The sequence below is a fragment of the Coregonus lavaretus genome (assembly GCF_964263955.1).
Source record: "Coregonus lavaretus genome assembly, contig: HAP1_SCAFFOLD_4061, whole genome shotgun sequence".
Taxonomy (NCBI): domain Eukaryota; kingdom Metazoa; phylum Chordata; class Actinopteri; order Salmoniformes; family Salmonidae; genus Coregonus; species Coregonus lavaretus.
In genome coordinates, this window is record NW_028162629.1 from 3,381 (window position 1) to 26,204 (window position 22,824).

At 39.6% G+C, this 22,824-nt stretch overlaps 1 protein-coding gene across 1 annotated transcript in view; it reads left to right on the plus strand.

The window, feature by feature from the left end:
- Positions 1 to 700: 700 nt before the first annotated feature.
- LOC311119086 (NACHT, LRR and PYD domains-containing protein 6-like) overlaps positions 701 to 22,824 on the plus strand; it is a gene marked incomplete at its 3' end in the record, with an annotated part of 44,885 nt that continues 22,761 nt past the window's right edge. Inside the window, exons 1-3 of the mRNA XM_084193831.1 lie at positions 701 to 800; positions 16,327 to 16,431; positions 17,388 to 17,486. Coding sequence (XP_084049957.1) covers positions 17,404 to 17,486 — 83 coding nt within the window. The 5' untranslated portion in view covers positions 701 to 800; positions 16,327 to 16,431; positions 17,388 to 17,403. The remainder of the gene's footprint in view (positions 801 to 16,326; positions 16,432 to 17,387; positions 17,487 to 22,824) is intronic.

Genomic DNA, 22,824 nt, shown 5'->3' on the forward strand with positions numbered 1-22,824 from the left:
CGGTGACCCTGCTCGGGAAGAGCTTAATGACTGGTGATTGTTGGGGCACGTTTGGCAGGAGCTTCATTGATGAAGACTGCTGAACTTGCTGATGTTTCACAATATGCCATGGCCGTCTCAGTCACCAGGTCTCAACCCATTGGAAGACAACCATCAACAAAACACTCAATTATGGAATTTCTTGTGGAAGAATGAAGTCACATCCCTCCAATAGAGTTCAAGATACTTTTTTTTCTTTTTTCTTTTTTCAACCTTGACAATAAACATGTTAATGAACCACAAACACTTGATGTTTAGGGATGGCACACACATAGGGAGACAGTTTGCGTTGCTTCCCACATATGCACCTAGAAAGATGTAGTGTTTCTCAACCTGTCATTTTACATAATGTTGCAAGACACATACCATCAAATGAATCCATAGACTTTTGTCCATATTTACAGAAGGCTGTCATTTCACAAATTGTTCCTATATTGAAAGGACATAGGGAAAATAAAGTCAAACATTTCAATACAAAATAATAAAAACAATCACAGCATTACTCAGTCTTAATGTATTTTAACCATATTAACCTGTTTAATCAAATTGTTTTCATTTGGAACACTAAATCAGAACTACATTTGGAGTTCCAGACACTTGTAGAATGTATGCCAAGGCACATTGTAAGAGCTATAAAGAGACAGGGAGTGGGAGAGAGAACAGGTAGAACCTGATATGGAAATGAGCAGAACAAACTAAAGGAACTTTCCACCACCGAATGATCATTCCAGACTCTACTTCTATTGAGAGACATATAAAAGGTAAGACGACGATTGTTATGATATTAATATAGTTGATGATATTGTTATGTGTAATAATATAGTTGATGATATTGTTATGTGTATTAATATAGTTGATGATATTGTTATGTGTATAATATAGTTTATGATATTGTTATGTGTATTAATATAGTTGATGATATTGTTATGTGTATTAATATAGTTGATGATATTGTTATGTGTATTAATATAGTTGATGATATTGTTATGTGTATTAATATAGTTGATGATATTGTTATGTGTATTAATATAGTTGATGATATTGTTATGTGTATTAATATAGTTGATGATATTGTTATGTGTATTAATATAGTTGATGATATTGTTATGTGTATTCATATAGTTGATGATATTGTTATGTGTATTAATATAGTTGATGATATTGTTATGTGTATTAATATAGATGATTATATGTTTTGTGGACAGTGTTATAATAGGCCTACTCTCCTTAACATGTTTTGGATATAAATTAGATGCGTGGGGTGAATTCGTTCTGTTTCCATCTGTGTGCCCCAGGGTGATCACTCCTACACTATCTAGAATCTAAAAGGGTTCTTTGGCTGTCCCCATAGGAGAACCCTTTGTAGAACCCTTTTTGGTCCTAGGTAGAACGCTTTTGGGTTCCATGAAGAATCCTTTCCACAGAGGGTTCTACATGGAAGCCAGAAGGGTTTTACCTGGAACCCAAAAGCGTTCTCCTGTGGGGACAGCCAGAGGACCCTTTTGGAACTCTTTTTTCTAAGAGTGTACTGTATCATAGGTCTATAGACTTGTCTTCTCAAAACAGGCTTAAAACACAACAAGCAACAACATTTTCTCTTTCTAATCTACTGTTAACTCTTTTCACTCAGGAAGGTATTTCGTGAGAAAGAGAGACAAATAAATACAGTGGAAAGACTAACAACAACTTACACTTCCTCGAAACAGGTTGTGTGTGTTCATTAGTGCCCACCGTAGCAAAACGTTTGGCAACAGAAACCGTTTAGGTCACGTTGGACAGCGTTTGGAGTAAACTGTTTATGCAACATTTTAAAACTGTTGGCTGCGGAGTCAACTAATGAACACGACCCAGGTTGTAGCCTACAACTCGGCTGTTGATGCCTGCCTCATGCTGAAACCTGTATGTAGCCTGAGGGGTGTACTATGATGCAAGCTAGATATACTGGTTAAAACCGATTTGTAGGTGATCAATCCTGCTACTGATAACCTATGTGAACTGATCTGAACAGGTTTAGGCTGGTCTTCTAGGATATGTAGGCTATAGCTGAGGTATAGACCTCCATCTGCATTTCACTAACAAACCTCTGTTATATATTATAACCTAGCCTACTTTACATAATATAAATCTCCTACTTGTTGCAAAAAACCTTTCTGTACAGATCACTGATCCCCCTCAGATCAATCATGTTCATTTTAGCCCTTCTGTCTACATTCTCAGATACGTTTAGAAAAGAACAGATTGAAAGAAATAGTCTACTTTTAATAAATACACATTAGCCTAAGAGAGTGGAAGGGCTGAGAGGAATGTGGCCTTGTGTTGCTGCACTGTCTATAACTACCTTAACAAACAGTAACAGGGAGATGAGGTGAAAGATATCAGTCACGACTACATGTTGTTACAGGCTTTGGTATTTCCATTTATATTTTGAGGTTGGACGTTAGCACGTTGGCCGCACCTCTTGGCGCCACCTCAATAGACAGTATGCTTATGCCTGTGCTGGCTTGTCATCTCTTTAGTCAGAAGGGTTCCATCTGTTATGTGATATTGAAGAGCAGCTGGTCCAGTGTTCTGGTTGGCCTTAAAGATGTTAGAAGACTGGCACCTCTTTGTAACTCTGCTTCTTTAAGTTGATGAACAAAGTCTTTCTGTCTTGTATCTCCCAGGGTTTGGTCTGGTTTGGTTTGGTTTGGTTTGGTTTGGTCTAGTTTGGTCTGGTTTGCTCTGGTTTGGTTTGGTGTGGTCTGGTCTGGTCTGGTTTGGTTTGGTCTGGTTTGGTCTGGTCTGGTTTGGTCTGGTTTGGTCTGGTTTGGTCTGGTTTGGTCTGGTCTGGTTTGGTCTGGTTTGGTCTGGTCTGGTTTGGTCTGGTTTGGTGTGGTCTGGTCTGGTCTGGTTTGGTTTGCTCCACTTGTTCTTTTATTCCATATTGTAAGTAGGAGGGTTTTTATTTCAGATGTCCTCGTCTGGAGCCACTTCATTGGGCACTCATGGTGGGTGTCTTTTAGGTACCACTTTCTTGTTGCTAGTCAACATTCAGTGAACACTAGGGATTGGTCGATTAATACCAGAGCTACGATGTGCCGTTGCAGTTTTCAAAGCACTACTGATTTGACACAACGTATCAATGCTTGTATCAAAGTAACAATACTACGTGATGATGACGGTCGAAGCTTCGGACATCACACTACCATCTGACAGCTGTCAGAAGAGCATTGACCTCTGCTGGAGGCTTTGTGTTTTTTTCTATACTGAACAAAAATATAAACGCAACATGTAAAGTATTGGTCTCAGGTTTCATGAGCTGAAATAAAAGATCCCAGAAATGTTCCATTCGCACAAAAAGCTTATTTCTCTCCAATTTTGTGCACAAATGTGTTAACATCCCTGTTAGTGAGCATTTCTCTGTTGCCAAGATAATCCTTCCACCTGACAGGGGTGGAATATCAAGAAGCTGATTAAACAGCATGATCATTACACAGGTACACCTTGTGCTGGGGACAATAAAAGGCCACTGGAAAATGTGCAGTTTTGTCACACAACACAATGCCACAGATGTCTCAGGTTTTGAGGGAGCGTGCCATTGGCATCCTGACAGCAGGAATGTCCACCAGAGCTGTTGACAGATAATTGAATGTTAATTTCTCTACCATAAGCTGCCTCCAACGTTGTTTTAGAGAATTTGGCAGTACGTCCAACCGGCCTCACAAAATGTGAGAGATCTCACTGATTTCTCCCTGGTGCCAGTGCTTTTTCCAAAGCAAAGTCTCTTTCAAACACTGACCTCTACTGGACACCTTATTTATACATTTAGTTTGATGTCTTCCAGTTTGTAGCCCCTGAATGGGAGCTCAGCAGGTAGGGATGGGGATTGGGATTTCCCATTGTTGTTCAAATAATTTGTTTTATTTAGTGTAACCTATGATAATCTTCTGTATTTAGTTTCCTAAATAATACCACAGATGCATCATTTTTGAAAACATAGTGAACCTGGAGGCAAAAAGCGAACCCCACATTCTAACTAAATATTGTTTATTAGCACTCAAATCTATCAATGGCATTTTCGGCACAATTTGGTGAAAGCCCCAAAGCGTTCAGAAAGCCTCTGTTTCCCACCACTAGTGGACACCCCCATGAGTGTCTTTCAGAACCCCTCCTAAAACCACCTGTTTCGTTTTGGTTGTTGTTAGTGACTCTTTGTTAGTTCCTTCTTCTGTTTGAGAGACAATGTTTTATTTCTTGTTGGGGAACGTAACAATGTTCCTGTGATTAAATTAAATCACCTGACTGTTTGGATGTGTCTGTTAGTAAATGTTTTATTTCTAAGAGATCATGAATAAAAGAGAACATTTACATTTTAGTCATTTAGCAGACGCTCTTATCCAGAGCGACTTACAGTTAGTGAATACATATATATATTTTTTTTTTTTACTGGACCCCGTGGGAATCAAACCCACAACCCTGGCGTTGCAAACGCCATGCTCTATCAACTGAGCTACATCCCTGCCGGCCATTCCCTCCCCCTACCCTGGACGACGCAGGGCCAATTGTGCGCCGCCCATGAGTCTCCCGGTCGCGGCTGGCTGCGACAGAGCCTGGATTCGAACCAGGTTCTCTAGTGGCACAGTTAGCACTGTGATGCAGTGCCTTAGACCACTGCGCCACTCAGGAGTACCAATTGACATTCTAGAATGAGTTGTCACTGTGTTCACCACAACTAACATGCTGCATCTCTGTTTAGGGGTCAGTGGTCTAAAATGAGTCTCTCTGGGGAGAGAGAGGAGGGGGTCCCTGCCTCTAAAATGAGTCTCTCTGGGGAGAGAGAGGAGGGGGGCCCTGCCTCTAAAATGAGTCTCTCTGGGGAGAGAGAGAAGGGGGGGCCCTGCCTCTAAAATGAGTCTCTCTGGGGAGAGAGTGGAGGGGGGCCCTGCCTCTAAAATGCGTCTCTCTGGGGAACATGACACCAAAGCTAAGAGCTGAGATGACAATTTTATGAATAATTTATTATGTTTATATCCAAAACGCTATTTCCCCAAAAAAATCACGTGTTTTTTTTAAATATAATTTATTGCTAATATTACTTTTCTCAGATTTTTAATTCATAGATTTTAAATGTGTATGAATGTTTTGGGTTGTTGTTTGCAAAACACTACATTTCCAATGTTCAGCTAGAATAAAATGTTTGTATCCTGAATATATGACTGTGATATGTGGTTGTCTCACCTAGCTATCGTAAGATGAATGCACTTACAGATGCCATGTCTTCATTTCACCCAGTTTCTCTCAGCAGGAAAATAATCCTGCAGCAACAGGAAATGTGAATTATTATTTGGATTATAATTAATGGAATTTTTTTGTAGGGGTTGATAAATTTTTCATTATAGCAAAATAAGTCTGAAATTTTGAAGTGGAAATTATAAACTTTAGAAGCCTTTTTAAACCTTGAATACATTACAAGTATGCATTTCCTGCTGTGTGGGAAAATTCATTTTCAAATTTCAAATGTAAAAAAGAGAAAAGTAAAAAGAAAGTCAAGTCGTAGCCGGCTGCGACCGGGAGAGGGGTGGTGCACAATGGGCCCAGGGTAGGGGAGGGAATTGCTGGCAGGGATGTAGCTCAGTTGGTAGAGAATGGTGTTTGCAATGCCGGGGTTGTGGGTTCGATTCCCACAGGGGGGCAGTATGAATAATAATGTATGCACTCACTAACTGTAAGTCGTTCTGGATGAGAGTGTCTGCTAAATGACACACAAAAAAAAGTTTATTGCAACATTTTAAAACTGTTGGCTGCAGTGTAAACTAATGAATATGACCCAGGTTGTAGCCTACAACTCGGCTGTTGATGTCTGCCTCATGCTGAAACCTGAACTTAGCCTGAGGGGTGGACTATGATGCAAGCTAGATATACTGTTTTTTCAAAGCTTATCTAGATTTCAGTTAGCTTCACATTCCAGATCAGACTTCACCCATTAGAATATACAGAGCGCTAGTCATCAGGAAGGTGCTCTCTCAGCAGAACAGTAGATATCTCAATGACTTGACATGTTCTGGTTGTGAATTCAGGCTACAAGGTGAGAATCTTTCCATGGATTATTATAAAGTGGTAGAGAAATGTAATGTCTGGTGTAATTTTAGTACTGAATGGAAGTAAAACACTCAGACCTAACAGTCGACTTCAACTGAGACAGGTACGTGTCAGTTTAATCATACAAAATGGAGCTAACTGAATCTGGGCAAATCAAAATCAATATATTCATATATTATAGTTCTACATTTAACATTTCATATGATAACTGTAATTGTATCATAGTTCCACTATAGTGTAGTGATCCTCGCTAAATGAGCCACGTCACAATTCCAACCAATTAACCCAATTGGCGCCAGTGGTGCGATGCGTAGGTTGTTTGCCTTTTACACATGCAACCTGGGTTCGCTTCCCTGCCCCGCTGTTTGCTACATTGGTGTCAGAAGTAGTATGGTGTCTGTGAGGCCATCAGAATTTATGGCCCGGACATGTGAGGGGTCTGAGTAGTCGAAGCATGGGACTTTTGTAGGGGACAGTGTGAGTCAGGTTACAATTCCCATTGCTGCGATGCGTAGGGTGTTTGCCTTTTTCGCCAGTGACCTGGGTTTACCGCCCTACCCGCTGTTTGCTACACAATTGATATCATAGGCTTCCCGACATCCGTTGAACAAAGATACATTATAATATGAGTTTAAGGATTTGAGGATAATATCAGTAAGTGTTGATTTAGAGTTTTCTTCTGGGTTCAGCCTTCTAGCTTCCTTTATCAATTGGGTGAAATGTAACAAATGACATGGTCTCAGAGTTTGGAGATAACCAGTCCCAGTTTAAATCACTATGACAACCATTTCATTATTTCCCCAGCACAGCAAGGGAATCTAGAGACTCAACCTTTTTTAATTTAACCTTTATTTAAGTAGACAAGTCAGTTAAGAACAAGTTCTTATTTACAATGACGGCCTACCCCGGATGACGCTGGGGCAATTGTGCGCAGCCCTATGGGATCACAGACGGTTGTGATACAGCCTGGAATAGAACCAGGGTCTGTAGTGACGCCTCTAGCACTGATTGGCTCAAACGCATTAAGAAGGATAGTAAAGTGTAAAGTGATTATCCCACTGGCTATAGGGTGAACGCACCAATTGGTGAGTCGCTCTGGATAAGAGCGTCTGCTAAATGACATAAATGTGCCCTTGAGCAAGGCACTTAACCCTAATTGCTCCTGTAAGTCGCTCTGGATAAGAGCGTCTGCTAAATTACTAAAATGTAAATGTAAATGATAGAAATTCCACAAATTAACTTTTAAGAACAAATGACATCCTCATCCGTTTAAGAACAAATGACAAATGTGGTCCTCTGTAGCTCAATTGGTAGAGCATGGCGCTTGTAACGCCAGGGTAGTGGGTTCGATCCCCGGGACCACCCATATGTAAAAATGTATGCACACATGACTGTAAGTCGCTTTGGATAAAAGCGTCTGCTAAATGGCATATTAAAAGAAGGCACACCTGGTAATTGAAATGCATTCCAGGTGACTACCCCAAGAAGCTGGTTGAGAGATTTCCAAGAGTGTGCAAAGGTTGGCTATTTAAAGAATCTCAAATATAACATATATTGATTTGTTTAACACTTTTTTGGTTACTACATGATTCCATATGTGTTATTTCATAGTTTTGATGTCTTCACTATTATTCTACAATGTAGAAAATAGTAAAAATAAAGAAACAATGGTTTTGGGAAACAGCTTGGAGATTTAACAATACTCCTACAAAGGTTCTAATGATTAACTTAGCCTTCAGGTGCTTTAGGGAAACCGGGCCCAGGTGGTCTCTTTAGGAAATGTTGTTAAAATATTGGACTTAGGCTACATGCCCTGTTATTTAGACTCAACACCGATTTGTAGGTGATCAGTCCTGCTACTGATAGCCAATGGGAACTGATCTGAACAGGTTTAGGCTGGTCATCTAGGATATGTAGGCCATATCTGAAGTACAGTACCAGTCAAACGTTTGGACACACCTACTCATTCCAGGATTTTTCTTAATTTTTTACTGTTTTCTACATTGTAGAATAATAGTGAAGACATCAAAACTATGAAATAACACATACACATATTGCTCATGCCTAGGCTACATGCTCTGTCCTGCTACTGGTAGGCCTGAAACGTTATGGGAACTGATCTGAACAGGTTTAGGCTGGTCATCTAGGATATGTAGGCTATAGCTGAGGTATAGACCTCCATCTGCATATCACTAACTCTGTTATATATTATAACCTAGCCTACTTTACATAATATAAATCTCCTACTTGTTGCAAAAATACTTTCTGAATGTATCAATGATTTCCCCTCAGATCAATCATGCCCGTTTTAGCCCTTCTGTCTACATTCTCAGATACGTTTAGAAAATAACAGATTGAAAGAAATAGTCTACTTTTAATAAATACACATTAGCGTGAGAGAGCGGAAGGGCTGAGAGGAATGTGGCCTTGTGTTGCTGCACTGTCTATAACTACCTAAACAAACAGTAACAGGGAGATGAGGTGAAATATATCAGTCATGACTACATGTTGTTACAGGCTTTGGTATTTCCATTTATATTTTGAGGTTGGACGTTAGCACGTTGGCCGCACCTCTTGGCGCCACTTCAATAGACAGTATGCTTATGCCTGTGCTGGCTTGTCATCTCTTTAGTCAGAAGGGTTCCATCTGTTATGTGATATTTAAGAGCAGCTGGCCCAGTGTTCTGGTTGGCCTTAGAGATGTTAGAAGACTGGCACCTCTTTGTAGCTCTGCTTCTTTAAGTTGATGAACAAAGTCTTTCTGTCTTTTATCTCCCAGGGTTTGGTCTGGTTTGGTTTGGTTTGGTTTGGTTTGGTCTGGTTTGGTCTGGTTTGGTGTGGTCTGGTTTGGTCTGGTTTGGTCTGGTTTGGTTTGGTTTTGTTTGGTCTGGTTTGGTGTGGTCTGGTTTGGTGTGGTCTGGTTTGGTCTGGTTTGGTCTGGTCTGGTTTGGTTTGGTCTGGTTTGGTCTGGTTTGGTCTGGTTTGGTGTGGTCTGGTTTGGTCTGGTTTGGTCTGGTTTGGTCTGGTTTGGTTTGGTCTGGTTTGGTCTGGTTTGGTCTGGTTTGGCCTAGTTTGGTCTGGTTTGGTTTGGTCTGGTTTGGTTTGGTCTGTTGTGGTCTGGTTTGGTCTGGTTTGGTCTGGTGTGGTTTGGTGTGGTTTGGTTTGGTTTGGTTTGGTCTGGTTTGGTCTGGTTTGATCTGGTCTGGTTTGGTTTGGTGTGGTCTGGTTTGGTCTGGTTTGGTTTGGTTTGCTCCACTTGTTTTTTTTTACTCCATATTGTAAGTTGGAGGGTTTTTATTTCAGATGTCCTCGTCTGGAGCCACTTCAATGGGCACTCATGGTGGGTGTCCTTTAGGTACCACTTTCTTGTTGCTAGTCAACATTCAGTGGACACTAGGGATTGGCCGATTAATACTGGAGCAACATGTGAAGTGTTGGTCCCATGTTTCATGAGCTGAAATAAAATATTCCAGAAATGTTCCATATGCCAGAGAATTACAATGGTGTCAGAAGTGGAATGGCGGTTGTGAGGTCATCAGAACGCACGGCCCGGACGTGTGAGTAGTCGACTTCCTGGTCGGAGGGGGCAGTGTGAGCCACATTCCAATTCCCAGCATGTGGGTTAACCCTATTGGCGCGATGCGTAGGTTGTTTGCCTTTTACACGTGCAACCTGGGTTCGCTTCCCTGCCCTGCTGTTTGCTACATTGGTGTCAGAAGTAGGCCATCAGAATGCACGGCCCGGATGTGTGAGGGGTCTGAGTAGTCGAAGCACAGGACTTGCTTTTATAGGGGGCAGTGTGAGCCAGGTTACAATTCCCATCATAGCAATAGGTTTAACCCTATAGACAGGTTATAATTAGGTTTAACCCTATAGACAGGTTATAATTAGTTAGTTTAACCCTATAGACAGGTTATAATTAGGTTTAACCCTATAGACAGGTTATAATTAGGTTTAACCCTATAGACAGGTTACAATTAGGTTTAACCCTATTGCTGCGATGTTTAGGGTTTTTGCCTTTTTCGCCAGCGACCTGGGTTCACTGCCCTGCCCCACTGTTTTCTACACTATTAATATCACAGGCTACCCAACGTCCGTTGAACAAAGAGACACAACAATATGAGTGAAAGGATTTTAGGATAATATCAGTTAGTGTTGATTTAGAGTTGTCTTCTGGGTTCAGCCTTCTAGCTTCCTTTATCAATAGGGTGAAATATAATAAATGACATGGTCTCAGAGTTTGGAGATAATCAGTCCCAGTTTAAATCACTATGACAACCATTTCATTATTTCCCCAGAGCAGCAAGGGAATCTAGAGACTCAACCTTTGCAGCATCAGAATCACCTTTATTCGCCAAGTACATTTGCACATACAGATGTAGGATCTTAATTTGAGCCAGTTTGCTACAGCAGGAAAATATTCCTACAGCAACAGGAAATGTGAATTATAATTAATGGACATTTTTGTAGCGGTTGATACATTTCTATTAAGGGAAACTCAAGTCTGGCATTTCTAAGTGGAAATTACAAACTTCAGAAGCCTTTTAAAACCTCAAATACACTACAAGTTTTACATTTCCTGCATTGCGGGAAAGGTTTTCTGCAGAGGGGGTGGGGTGATCAAATTAAATCTTACATCTGTACACATAATTGTAAATGGTGATAGTGACAGACAACATTTAGAGACAGAATACAGACAGAAGAGTTTACACAAATGTCTGTACAACATTATACACAACTAGGAAGAGTGAGCATAGAGCTATAAGATAATGAACAGTGGATATACAGATATACAGTACAGTGGGAATACAGTTGATATACAGATATACAGTACAGTGGGTATACAGTTGATATACAGATATACAGTACAGTGGGAATACAGTTGGTATACAGATATACAGTACAGTGGGAATACAGTTGATATACAGATATACAGTACAGTGGGAATACAGTTGGTATACAGATATACAGTACAGTGGGAATACAGTTGGTATACAGATATACAGTACAGTGGGAATACAGTTGGTATACAGATATACAGTACAGTGGGAATACAGTTGATATACAGATATACAGTACAGTGGGAATACAGTTGATATACAGATATACAGTACAGTGGGTATACAGTTGATATACAGATATACAGTACAGTGGGAATACAGTTGATATACAGATATACAGTACAGTGGGTATACAGTTGATATACAGATATACAGTACAGTGGGTATACAGTTGATATACAGATATACAGTACAGTGGGAATACAGTTGATATACAGATATACAGTACAGTGGGTATACAGTTGATATACAGATATACAGTACAGTGGGAATACAGTTGGTATACAGATATACAGTACAGTGGGAATACAGTTGATATACAGATATACAGTACAGTGGGAATACAGTTGGTATACAGATATACAGTACAGTGGGAATACAGTTGATATACAGATATACAGTACAGTGGGAATACAGTGGATATACAGATATACAGTACAGTGGGAATACAGTTGATATACAGATATACAGTACAGTGGGAATACAGTGGATATACAGATATATAGTACAGTGGGAATACAGTTGGTATACAGATATACAGTACAGTGGGAATACAGTTGATATACAGATATACAGTACAGTGGGAATACAGTCGATATACAGATATACAGTACAGTGGGTATACAGTTGATATACGGTGGATGTCCACATGTACAGTACCAGTATAAATGTATCTAAGAGAGATGAACATAGTGCTAATGCAGTATAGTGCAGTTATTTAGTGTACAGTTCAGAGATGGCTTGATGTGGTGAGCAGCATAGAGTGTATAGTCCTTTAGTCTCTATGGGCCAGATGGTAGTGTACAGTTCAGAGATGGCTTGATGTGGTGTGCAGCATAGAGTGTATAGTCCTTTAGTCTCTATGGACCAGATGGTAGTGTACAGTTCAGAGACGGCTTGATGTGGTGAGCAGCATAGAGTGTATAGTCCTTTAGTCTCTATGGGCCAGATGGCCAGTTGGTGAGGGCTACAGCATGGGGAAAGAAACTGTTCAGATGGGGGTCTATAACATCCAATCACATAGGTTTACAGCAGCTGACAGATGCAACGTTATTGCTAATAACTCAAACTGCCTTATTTAGATAAAAACATAATCTCTGTACAGATGTAGGATCTTAATTTGATCACCCTGTTGCAGGATAACTAAAACTTGTAGTGTATTTGAGTGTATTTAAGCTTTAAAAAAGGTTTCTGAAGATGATAAATTCCACTTTTCTATTAAAATAATTGTTCATTAATTATAATCCACATAATAATTCAAATGTCCTGTTGCTGCAGGATTATTTTCCTGCTGTAGCAAACTGGCTAGAATTACAAATCACAATTTTTGCCTGTGGTGCCTGGCCTTAATATTTTACAATTGGTTTCGACGTATAATGTCCAATTATCAAATGGGCATGAACAGGGTCAGGGGAACAGCTCGACTAGTGAATGGAGGCTGCTTTCCTGCCTGTTCGTTTTTAGTTTTTCAATCATATGCTGTGTATACTCTGGTTATTTCACTCCAAAACCCCACCACTGTTTGAGGAGCATGCAGCCTCTCGCTGCGTGACAGGTGATATTCCACCCAAACTCTGTATGCCATGGGCTCTCCAACCCTGTTCCTGCAGCTACCCAGTGCTTCATTTGGGAAACCAGGTGGAATCTGTTTTGGATCATCAATAGTAACATGTTTTCACAAGGAAACGTATTTCACTAAACTGTTGACAGCCCTTCTCTCTGCGCGCTCGAAAAATGAATGAAGGATAGAGGGGAGGAGATGGAAACGCAAGGTGGTGAGATATTCTGTAGCTAACGGTAATGTCTGCCTATTAATTATGAACATATTTGTTTTCTTCCTATTACTAGACTATATTAAAATCTAATTCTGTAAACCGGAAGGCTAACTCTGTAAGCTGCCCTGCACAATCAATGAACCAACAGCATGGCCTGGGCCTATACGTTCTCTCCCAGACTCATGGATAGGAAGTGTGGAGTGTAACATAAGGTAACCAGTCCATCCAGTATGTATAATAATACAGTCATCACTCAAAGGACATTACTAGAATTTGTTTAATTGTGGAGTCAAGGCTAGACCAATTATGTACCGAAGACATCTTAAATCATTTTTCAGTTTTTAATGTTTTTCTGCCGTGCGTAATATGCAGTAGGTTATGTATTGTATAATGGTTCAATCATTATTTTATCATTAGTTTTTTTGGGGTTTGGGCTCATATATAGCCTATGTGTATACATAATATACAACATCCACAACAACCATGTTTTTCACTCAGTTTCAACCTGTTGAACTTCTTTCTTCAAATGGATCAATCACAGTGATGTGAGTTTTAAAAGCACCATACTGTTATGATAATAGGGATTTGATGTGATTTTTGTTGTTGTTGTGTGTGTGTACATGTGTGTGTGTGGGAGAGAGAGAGAGAGAGAGAGAGAGAGAGAGAGAGAGAGAGAGAGAGAGAGAGAGAGAGAGAGAGAGAGAGAGAGAGAGAGAGAGAGAGAGAGAGAGAGAGAGAGAGAGAGAGAGAGAGAGAGAGAGAGAGAGAGAGAGAGAGAGAGAGAGAGAGAGAGAGAGAGAGAGAGAGAGCGAGAGAGAGAGAGAGAGAGAGAGAGAACAGATAGAACCTGATATGCAAATGTATGATATGCAAATGTGTTCAGCAGTAACTTTCCACCACCGAATGATCATTCTAGACTCTGTTTCTGTTGAGAGAAATAAAAGGTAAGATGATGATTGTTATGTGTATTAATATAGTTGATGATATTGTTATGTGTATTCATATAGTTGATGATATTGTAATGATATTAATACAGTTGATGATATTGTTATGTGTATTCATATAGTTGATGATATTGTTATGTGTATTAATATAGTTGATGATATTGTTATGTGTATAAATATAGTTGATGATATTGTTATGTGTATTCATATAGTTGATGATATTGTTATGTGTATTCATATAGTTGATGATATTGTTATGTGTATTCATATAGTTAATATTTTTGGTAGACAGAGTGTTATAATTGGCCTACTCTCCTTAAAATGTATTTGAAGTAAATTCGATGCGGAGGGGGGGGTGACTTCATTCAGTGCCCACCTGTGTTCCCTAGGGTGATCTCCTACTGTATCATATACCTATAGACTGTGTTCCCCAGGGTGATCTCCTACTGTATCATAGACCTATAGACTGTGTTCCCCAGGGTGTTCTCCTACTGTATCATAGACCTATAGACTGTGTTCCCCAGGGTGATCTCCTACTGTATCATAGACCTATAGACTGTGTTCCCTAGGGTGATCTCCTACTGTATCATAGACCTATAGACTGTGTTCCCCAGGGTGATCTCCTACTGTATCATAGACCTATAGACTGTGTTCCCCAGGGTGATCTCCTACTGTATCATAGACCTATAGACTGTGTTCCCCATGGTGATCTCCTACTGTATCATAGACCTATAGACTGTGTTCCCTAGGGTGATCTCCTACTGTATCATAGACCTATAGACTGTGTTCCCCAGGGTGATCTCCTACTGTATCATAGGTCTATCACTTGTCTTCTCAAAACAGGCTTAAAACACAAAAACAAAGCAACAACATTTTCTCTTTCTTATCTACTGTTAACTCTTTTCACTCAGGAAGGTATGTTGTGTGAAAGAGAGACAAATGAATATTGTGGAAAGACTAACAACAACTTACACTTCCTCAAAACAGGTTGTGTTTATTCATTAGTGCCCACCGTAGCAAAACATTTGGCAACAGAAACTGTTTAGGTCACCTTGTACAGCGTTTGGAGCAAACAGTTTATGCATTGTTGCAAAACTGTTGGCTGTGGTTTAAACTAATGAATACGACCCAGGTAGTAGCCTACAACTCGGCTGTTGATGTCTGCCTCATGCTGTAACCTGAACTTAGCCTGAGGGGTGTACTATGATGCTAGCTAGATATACTGGTTTTCTAAAGCTAGCTTCAGTTCGCTTCACATTCCAGCTCAGGCCTCATCCATTAGAATATACAGAGCGCTAGTCATCACGAAGGTGCTCTCTCAGCAGAACGGAAAATATATAATGACATGACAGTTTAATCATACAAAATGGCGCTAACTGGACGTGGGCAAGTCAAATTAAATCTAGTGGAGGTTGCTGAGGGGAGGACGGCTCATATTAATGATACCATTCCACCTATTCTGCTCCAGCCTTTACCACAAGCCCGTCCTCCCCAATTAAGGTGCCACCAACCTCCTGTGAATTCAATACATCAATATTCATTCGTAGTTCTACATTTCCCATTTCGTATGATAAATGTAATTGTATCATAGTTCTACTATGGTGTAGCGATCTGTGCAACTTCCCGCGTGAGTTTACTGTGAACACTGAGGCTGTACCCACTTTAAGTTACAGTTTTAACAGAGACCAAGTAGGCTATTTGATCATAATGTAAAAAAGGCCTACAATAACATTTAACATGGAAATAGCTGTTGTACCATTCAGCCTACAGTAGCAGCCAATGTGTGGTGTTCAATGTAAGCCTACATTGCATGAGACATTCCAAAAAACATGCAGAGCTTGACATTAACCTGTTTATTTACTTGTCCTTCACACAAGGAGGAGGTGACTGAAAAGGTGAATGGACATTTTTGTAGCGGTTGATACATTTTTAGTAAGGGAAACTGAAGTCTGCCATTTCTAAGTGGAAATTACAAACTTCAGAAGCCTTTTAAAACCTCAAATACACTACAAGTTTTACATTTACTGCGTTGAGGGAAAGTTATTCTGCTGTGGGGGGTGATCAAATTAAGATCCTACATCTGTACACATAATTGTACATGGTGATTTTTTACATTTTAGTCATTTAGCAGACGCTCTTATCCAGAGCGACTTACATACATTGCGAGTGCATACATTTTTATTTTTTATACTGGAATCGAACCCACAACCCTGGCGTTGCAAATGCCATGCTCTACCAACTGAGCTACATCCCTGCCGGCCATTCCCATAATAATTCAAATGTCCTGTTGCTGCAGGATTATTTTCCTGCTGTAGCAAACTGGCTAAAATTAAGATCCTACATCTGTAGCAATACACCTCTCTTTGATGTACATGGCTATATCAGGATTGACATTTGACCATTTGACATCTTTTATTTACTGTTGTTTAGGCTGGTTGAATGAGTTGCCTATAAAAGCTACTTAATCTGCAAGAGAACAGGCGGCTCCTCCAGCGACTGTCAGAAGTTATGTGATTTCCTCATATGAACGTGAAAGTAAGTGTGTAGCCTACGCAGTTACACAATGGCTGTTGAAACTGTGGCACGTATTTCTCGGTAACATTAGAAGTCGGATACATGTGTTGATATGTAGGAAAGACGGGAAGACTCTCGTAGGTCTAGGCTAAACTACAAACTATTATAAGGTTAGGTCGACGTCAGGCATTCAATAGTCAGAGTAGGTTTGAGCTATGATCACTTATCATGCTGACAAACCTGATAGTCTCCGTTTGAAATGGTGTGTAAAATACCATGCCTAGGCTACAAGCTCTGTCCTGCTACTGTTAGGTCTATAACGTTATGGGAACTGATCTGAACAGGTTTAGGCTGGTCATCTAGGATATGCAGGCTATAGCTGAGGTATAGACCTCCATCTGTATCAGGACTAGGCTCCTGCTACTGTTACTGTTACAACGTTATGGGAACTGATCTGAACAGGTTTAGGCTGGTCATCTAAGATATGTAGGCTATAGCTGAGGTATAGACCTCCATCTGCATATCACTAACAAACCGCTATTATATATTATAACCTAGCCTACTTTACATAATATAAATCTTCTACTTGTTGCAAAATAACTTTCTGAATGGATCAATGATTTCCCCTCAGATCAATCATGCCCGTTTTGGCCCTTCGGTCTACATTCTCAGATTGAAAGACAACAAATGGCCGACTTTTAATGAATACAAATACGTGTGAGACATGGCCTTGTGTTGCTGCACTGTCTATAACTACCTTAACAAACAGTGACTTATTATTATTATTGACAGTTAACATGGAGAAGAGATGTCACAACCAGAAGTTCATCTGATTGCATTAAATAGCCTGACTGTTTCGATATGTCTGTTAGTAAATGTTTTATTTCTAAGAGATCATGAGTAAAAGAGAACAATGGATATTCTAGAATGAGTTGTCACTGAGTTCACCACAACCAACATGCTGCATCTCTGTTTAGGGGTCAGTGGTCTAAAATGAGTCTCTCTGGGGAGAGAGAGGAGGGGGTCCCTGCCTCTAAAATGCGTCTCTCTGTGGAACATGACACCAAAGCTAAGAGGTGAGATAACAATTGTATGAAGAATTTGTTAAGCTTATTTCTAAAATAAATAGCTATCTTAAGAGCTATCGTAAATTGCTCTGGATAAGAGCATCTGCTAAATCAGGAGTTCTCAATCCGGGGTCAGTGGAGGTACTGCAGGGGTTCTGCAGCACCCTGACTGGACTCGTTGCAATGGAAGACATTTGATAGAATTTTCACACGACACGAACACTTTGCCTACTCTTCATTATTGCCTAATATAATGGAATGCGTATTTTTTTAACCAATTCTGATAGTTGTTACAAGCAGAATTTTGACAATATTACCGCTATACCAACACACTCTTCACACCCGTTTAACAACTCTAAATAGCTTTGGCATCGTAGGCATCAAGTCCCGTGTCAATAATGTTGCCTACAACTTTGCATACAATGTTCATTTTCATCTAACACATATTTCGCCCTAGATGCCTTCAATTGGCCATTTTATAGCCATGCCCAAATTAGAAGTATTTTTTAACAACGTGATGTTGCGCTCCAAAGGGATAACTTGAAATAACATGATATAGGTAATTAAATAATTGTGTTTATTATACTGTCGTGTCTGTTGTTGGTGGCTGTTGCTGTCAACAAGGAGTCCGCTTAGGCTGCACTGTGATTAGAGGCTTTTATTAATATCACACGTTTACAGCATAAGTGACAGATGTCATGACATCCGGAGAACGGCGTCCCAGATTGCAATGGCCGTTCTGCCCTTTCATTGTCTAGCCCCTACTTATAAACAATGCAAAAAGATGGGTGGCTCCCTATTCTGGCCAATCACCAGTCTCCCCTGGGGCGTCACCCTCCAAACGGCTACATTTGAACTAAGATCATAAAAACATTTAACAAAGGCATAATCCCAATACACAACATTCCCCCCCTTCGAGACGAACTAAAAGTCTCGAAAACAAACAGAATAGGATTATGACAAGTAACAATTTATCTTATTGAGTATCTTTAACATTAAACCAAAAAAACATTCTTCTCTAGAGTGTATATACCTTCCTATGAAATATGAATAACTGTTTATGAAGTGTGTATACATTACTATGAAATATGAACAAATCTTTATGGAGTGTAAGAGCGAAAAACTGTCCGGCAACCTTCGTTCCAAATCCATCCATCAATCAAGACAGTAAAATTCTCTCACGGTCCCTCTGCCCCAGGCAACCACCTCGGTACTCCAGATAAACTCATAAACAATGTAAATGCATTTGAAACTATGATGCAATTAAATACACATGTAAGCCCCTGCAAACACAATCCTATCCAAAAAATATCCACTCTAAGGCTGGTCAACCCATTGGACCCTACAGTGGACCTCTCCCTGCCTAGACTCCCTGTCCCTAAGCATTCACGAAATAAACAAAAACATCTAAGATCCTCACATGTATTCAATAACATCAAACATCATTCTACAAAAATTAATACCTAAGAATATGACACAATTATGTATTACACATGCAAATATTTCATTGCAGACACTGGAATGTAGTCCACTACACTTCATCTCCTCCGTAGTCTCCTCTTCTAATGCATTGTTGATGATGGAATCGGAATCTTTCCACACCCTCTTTGTTTCATCTCCTCCAGTCATTGTCCCTTCATATTGTCCTTGTTTGAGTATTTCAATCTCCACATGTTACCCCAAATGCTTCTGAAAGAAAAGGAAAGACCAAACAGTATCTTTTGCAAAACAAACACTTTCAAATTAAACATCAATATCAACCAAGAATATAAAAATGATATATAAATGATGTATGAATCACATTAACCTATTCCCCCCTTTGATTCATAAAATCATACTAAAATCACCCTAATATTGAAAAAAAAAATGAAAAATGATCAAATAATCAAAAAGGATATTTATCCATCCAGTTCTACTTGTCCATCTTCATCCAGATCAGGAACAGTCAACACCGGCATCTGAGTGTTGTCTCCAGGCATCACTCTCCAACCTATCTCAATATCATAGCTTTCTCAAAGGTCAGTAACAAATTACAAACCTCACACACAGTGCTATCAAAGCTGCAACTAAAATCTGAACCATCACTGCCCCTACTGGGCCTACCTGATCTTGCTACCAAGTCTTCGCTGACTTCCGCTCCTTCAGATCTCCCAAATGCATCCCTTATATTCTTCAATGCATATATAACCCTAGTGATAATATCTGAACTATCTGGACTCAAAGTATAACTAACATTATCAATAGGATCTTCCCAAATGTTACACCATACCATGGAAAAAGTCCCCCCTTCTCCCTTAGATTTATCCTTCAATGATAGGCTTGAAGACTATGACATGCCTCCATGTCTTTTTCATCCTATTTCCAACCCTAGATTTATCTGTGTCCGGTGGTACCCCTCTTTTAATGGTAGAAACCTCATATGGAAGCTTCAACGTTGACATGTAACAACATCCTGTCCATCAATAGGGTAAGAATATATACGCTTTATCACCACAAACCCTCCAAATATCTCTAAAATTCCCAATAGTCACATTGTCAGGCAAAAGCTAATCTTTTAACCATCAAAGTCCTGCTCTTCTTACTAACTGGTACATGAAAAGTAACATATTTCTCATTACTACCCTTAAGGTCATGCATACCCAAAGTTATCATATAACATCACAATCTGATATTCCCATAAACATACCCCTTACCTCATATGTTTTATTAGAACCAAACAACTTTTAGCCCTCACTGCTTTCACCTCCAATGTTCAGGGTTTGCTGTTACCTGACTTTCCTTACCGTCTAATAAATTTACATAGGGTAATTCATCTAACCAAGAACACCTAAACCTAGGCTTAAACAAATGTTCTGACAACGACATTATTTTATCTGTTACTGACTGTTGCTGATACCACAGCCATGACAACGCATAAGATTGACACATACTTGATAGAGGTCGAGCGACCGTCTCTAACATGTTTGACTGGAATTCTCAACAGACATGGACCCTCAAGATTCCTCACTGATCTTACAGAATGAGCTGCTGGAACCTGCCCATCTATCTCTAATTTTCACAACAGAAGAATCAAACCACTCCATTTAGTTTCTCTCTTCCCTAACGAGCGGTACTGATCAGATACCTCTCCTTGTCTGTCATTAAAATCAAAGACCTCATCCTGTACCTCCATGATGAATCTATATTCTCTCTACTACTATCTGTTCTCCTATTTTAACCCTATTCGTACTATCATTGACAGCACTCTCCATCCGTAACATAAACCCCTGAGTCCTTCTTGCTACCCCTTTAATTTCAGAAAAGTTGTTGTCGGTGTCATACTTCCTACATTTGCTATTGCCATCGTATCATTAATCCCTTCCAAAGTTACCATTAAAGTTGATGTATTACCACCTTTAATTACTTCTAGTGGGAAAGTTACCAATATACTCTGTGTATTATTTACTGTTGGAGTGACTACTGTAACATATTCTTCCTGACCTCCTTTGATTAGGTGCAACAGCTTCTACTCCTGGTCCTGATAACAATACTTCTTCTCCATAATTATCTCTCCATGTGGGAGGAACGTCCCCATCCTAACCCTAATAAGTATTTTTTCCCTAAAATTGGTGCTGGAGCTATTGGTTCCCTTATAATCAAATGCGATATATTTATGGCTTTAATAACTATCAATGTTGAAAGAGTTAAATTGCTTCTCACTGTTGTTTTAATAGACTGAAGTGTTAATGTCCCTAGTTACTTCATCCATTTTCCCGAAAGCTTTGAACTCTTTACTTGTACTTCCATATATCACCACTAGTGTCACTTTTTCCCAACTCTCAGTCCTATCTCTAATCCCTGACTTTCAAACTTTTGATTATTAAAAAAATACACCTATAATTACCTTGATCTCCCTGCTCTAAAGTGTCCTTCACCATTGTTCTCTCTCTTACTACTAACTTTGAAACTTAGCTTACTGTCTTAGAGTTCCTTCAACCTAGTTCTCCTAACTTTTTTATCTAATCTTTTCTCCTAACCTTTAAAAACCTTTTCCACTGATTTATTCACAAAATCCCTTACCACCAATTTTTAGGATATGTGATTGGGAAAGTCCCCACCTGCTTCTGACTTCTTTACACACAGACTTGGCAAACGACTAAACACCTTTTAGCCTAGCCTGAAATCTCTTGGTGTAAGAATGTAACCCAGAATAACAGTCACCCCTTTTAACTTTATTTTTCAGACAGATTGTCTAATAGGCAGTCTAATAGATTATCATCCTTCCTATGATATTATCTTTTTAAGCAAATATGATTCCCAAAAACCCTACTTTTTTAACATCTTCTACCAGACAGCCGTTTAGTGTACATCCTATTGTACAGTTCAATTTACACCATGCATCTCTTCCCAACACTGCAATAGGTATATGTTATAATATTAGTATGTCTATTTTAATTTCTCCTTGATTTTTTATAGCATAGCTCAATTGGTTCCCTAAGAGTAATTAGCTGTTTTACTACCTCAAATCCCTATCCTAATTAGTTAATTTTACATAGTGAGATGTTTAACCTCTTTAGGCTCAACACAGATAAAAGCTTTTCCACTATTCACCATCACTTCTCATAGTCCTTTTTTTACTTCAATTGTTAGATATTTTCTCTTCTTCTCTAATCGATGCTATCAGCTGACACCCCCCTTTCGGATCTTCTAGGCACTCTAGAATCCTTAGGGTTCACCTGGAGAACAGGTGATCTTGACTGGCCCCTGTATCTTCCTTAAAAATGTTCTCTGTTGTTTCCTCCTGGCCCATTGCACTCACAGGTAAAGTGACCAAACTGTCCATAATTATAACAGTCTTCTGAAAGTTGCTGGAAGTGTAGCTGAAATCTTCCTCCTCCTTCTAAGCCTTCTCGTCCTCTTCCTCTCCAATTCTGTGTCTGTCCAGAAACTGGCTGTGGATATGAAACACCTGGTACCCCCTTGGCTGGTACAATTGCATTTGATATTGCTCAGTTGAAGCTGTAACAGTGATTGTTGATTTGGTTCACTCTGATTCTTCCTAACCAAAGCGTCTCTTCTCCACCAGTTGTATGATTGAGTTTTTTGAGAGTTTCTTCGTCCTGTTCTTTCTTGGTGTTGACATATCAGGATTCTTCAACAGCTCATATTCTAAGTTCTGTCCTCGAAATATCATCTTCCATCATCTTCTTACTATTTCTTCTGTGCCAGTCCTTGTAGGATAACCTCCTTTTGAATACACAGCACCTTTAGTCCCCTCTTTATCGCTGTCTTCATCTGAACTCGAATCTCTAGTATCCTTCTTTCCTCTCTTGCCAACTTCCTTCTGATCACAGAGTCATATCCACCC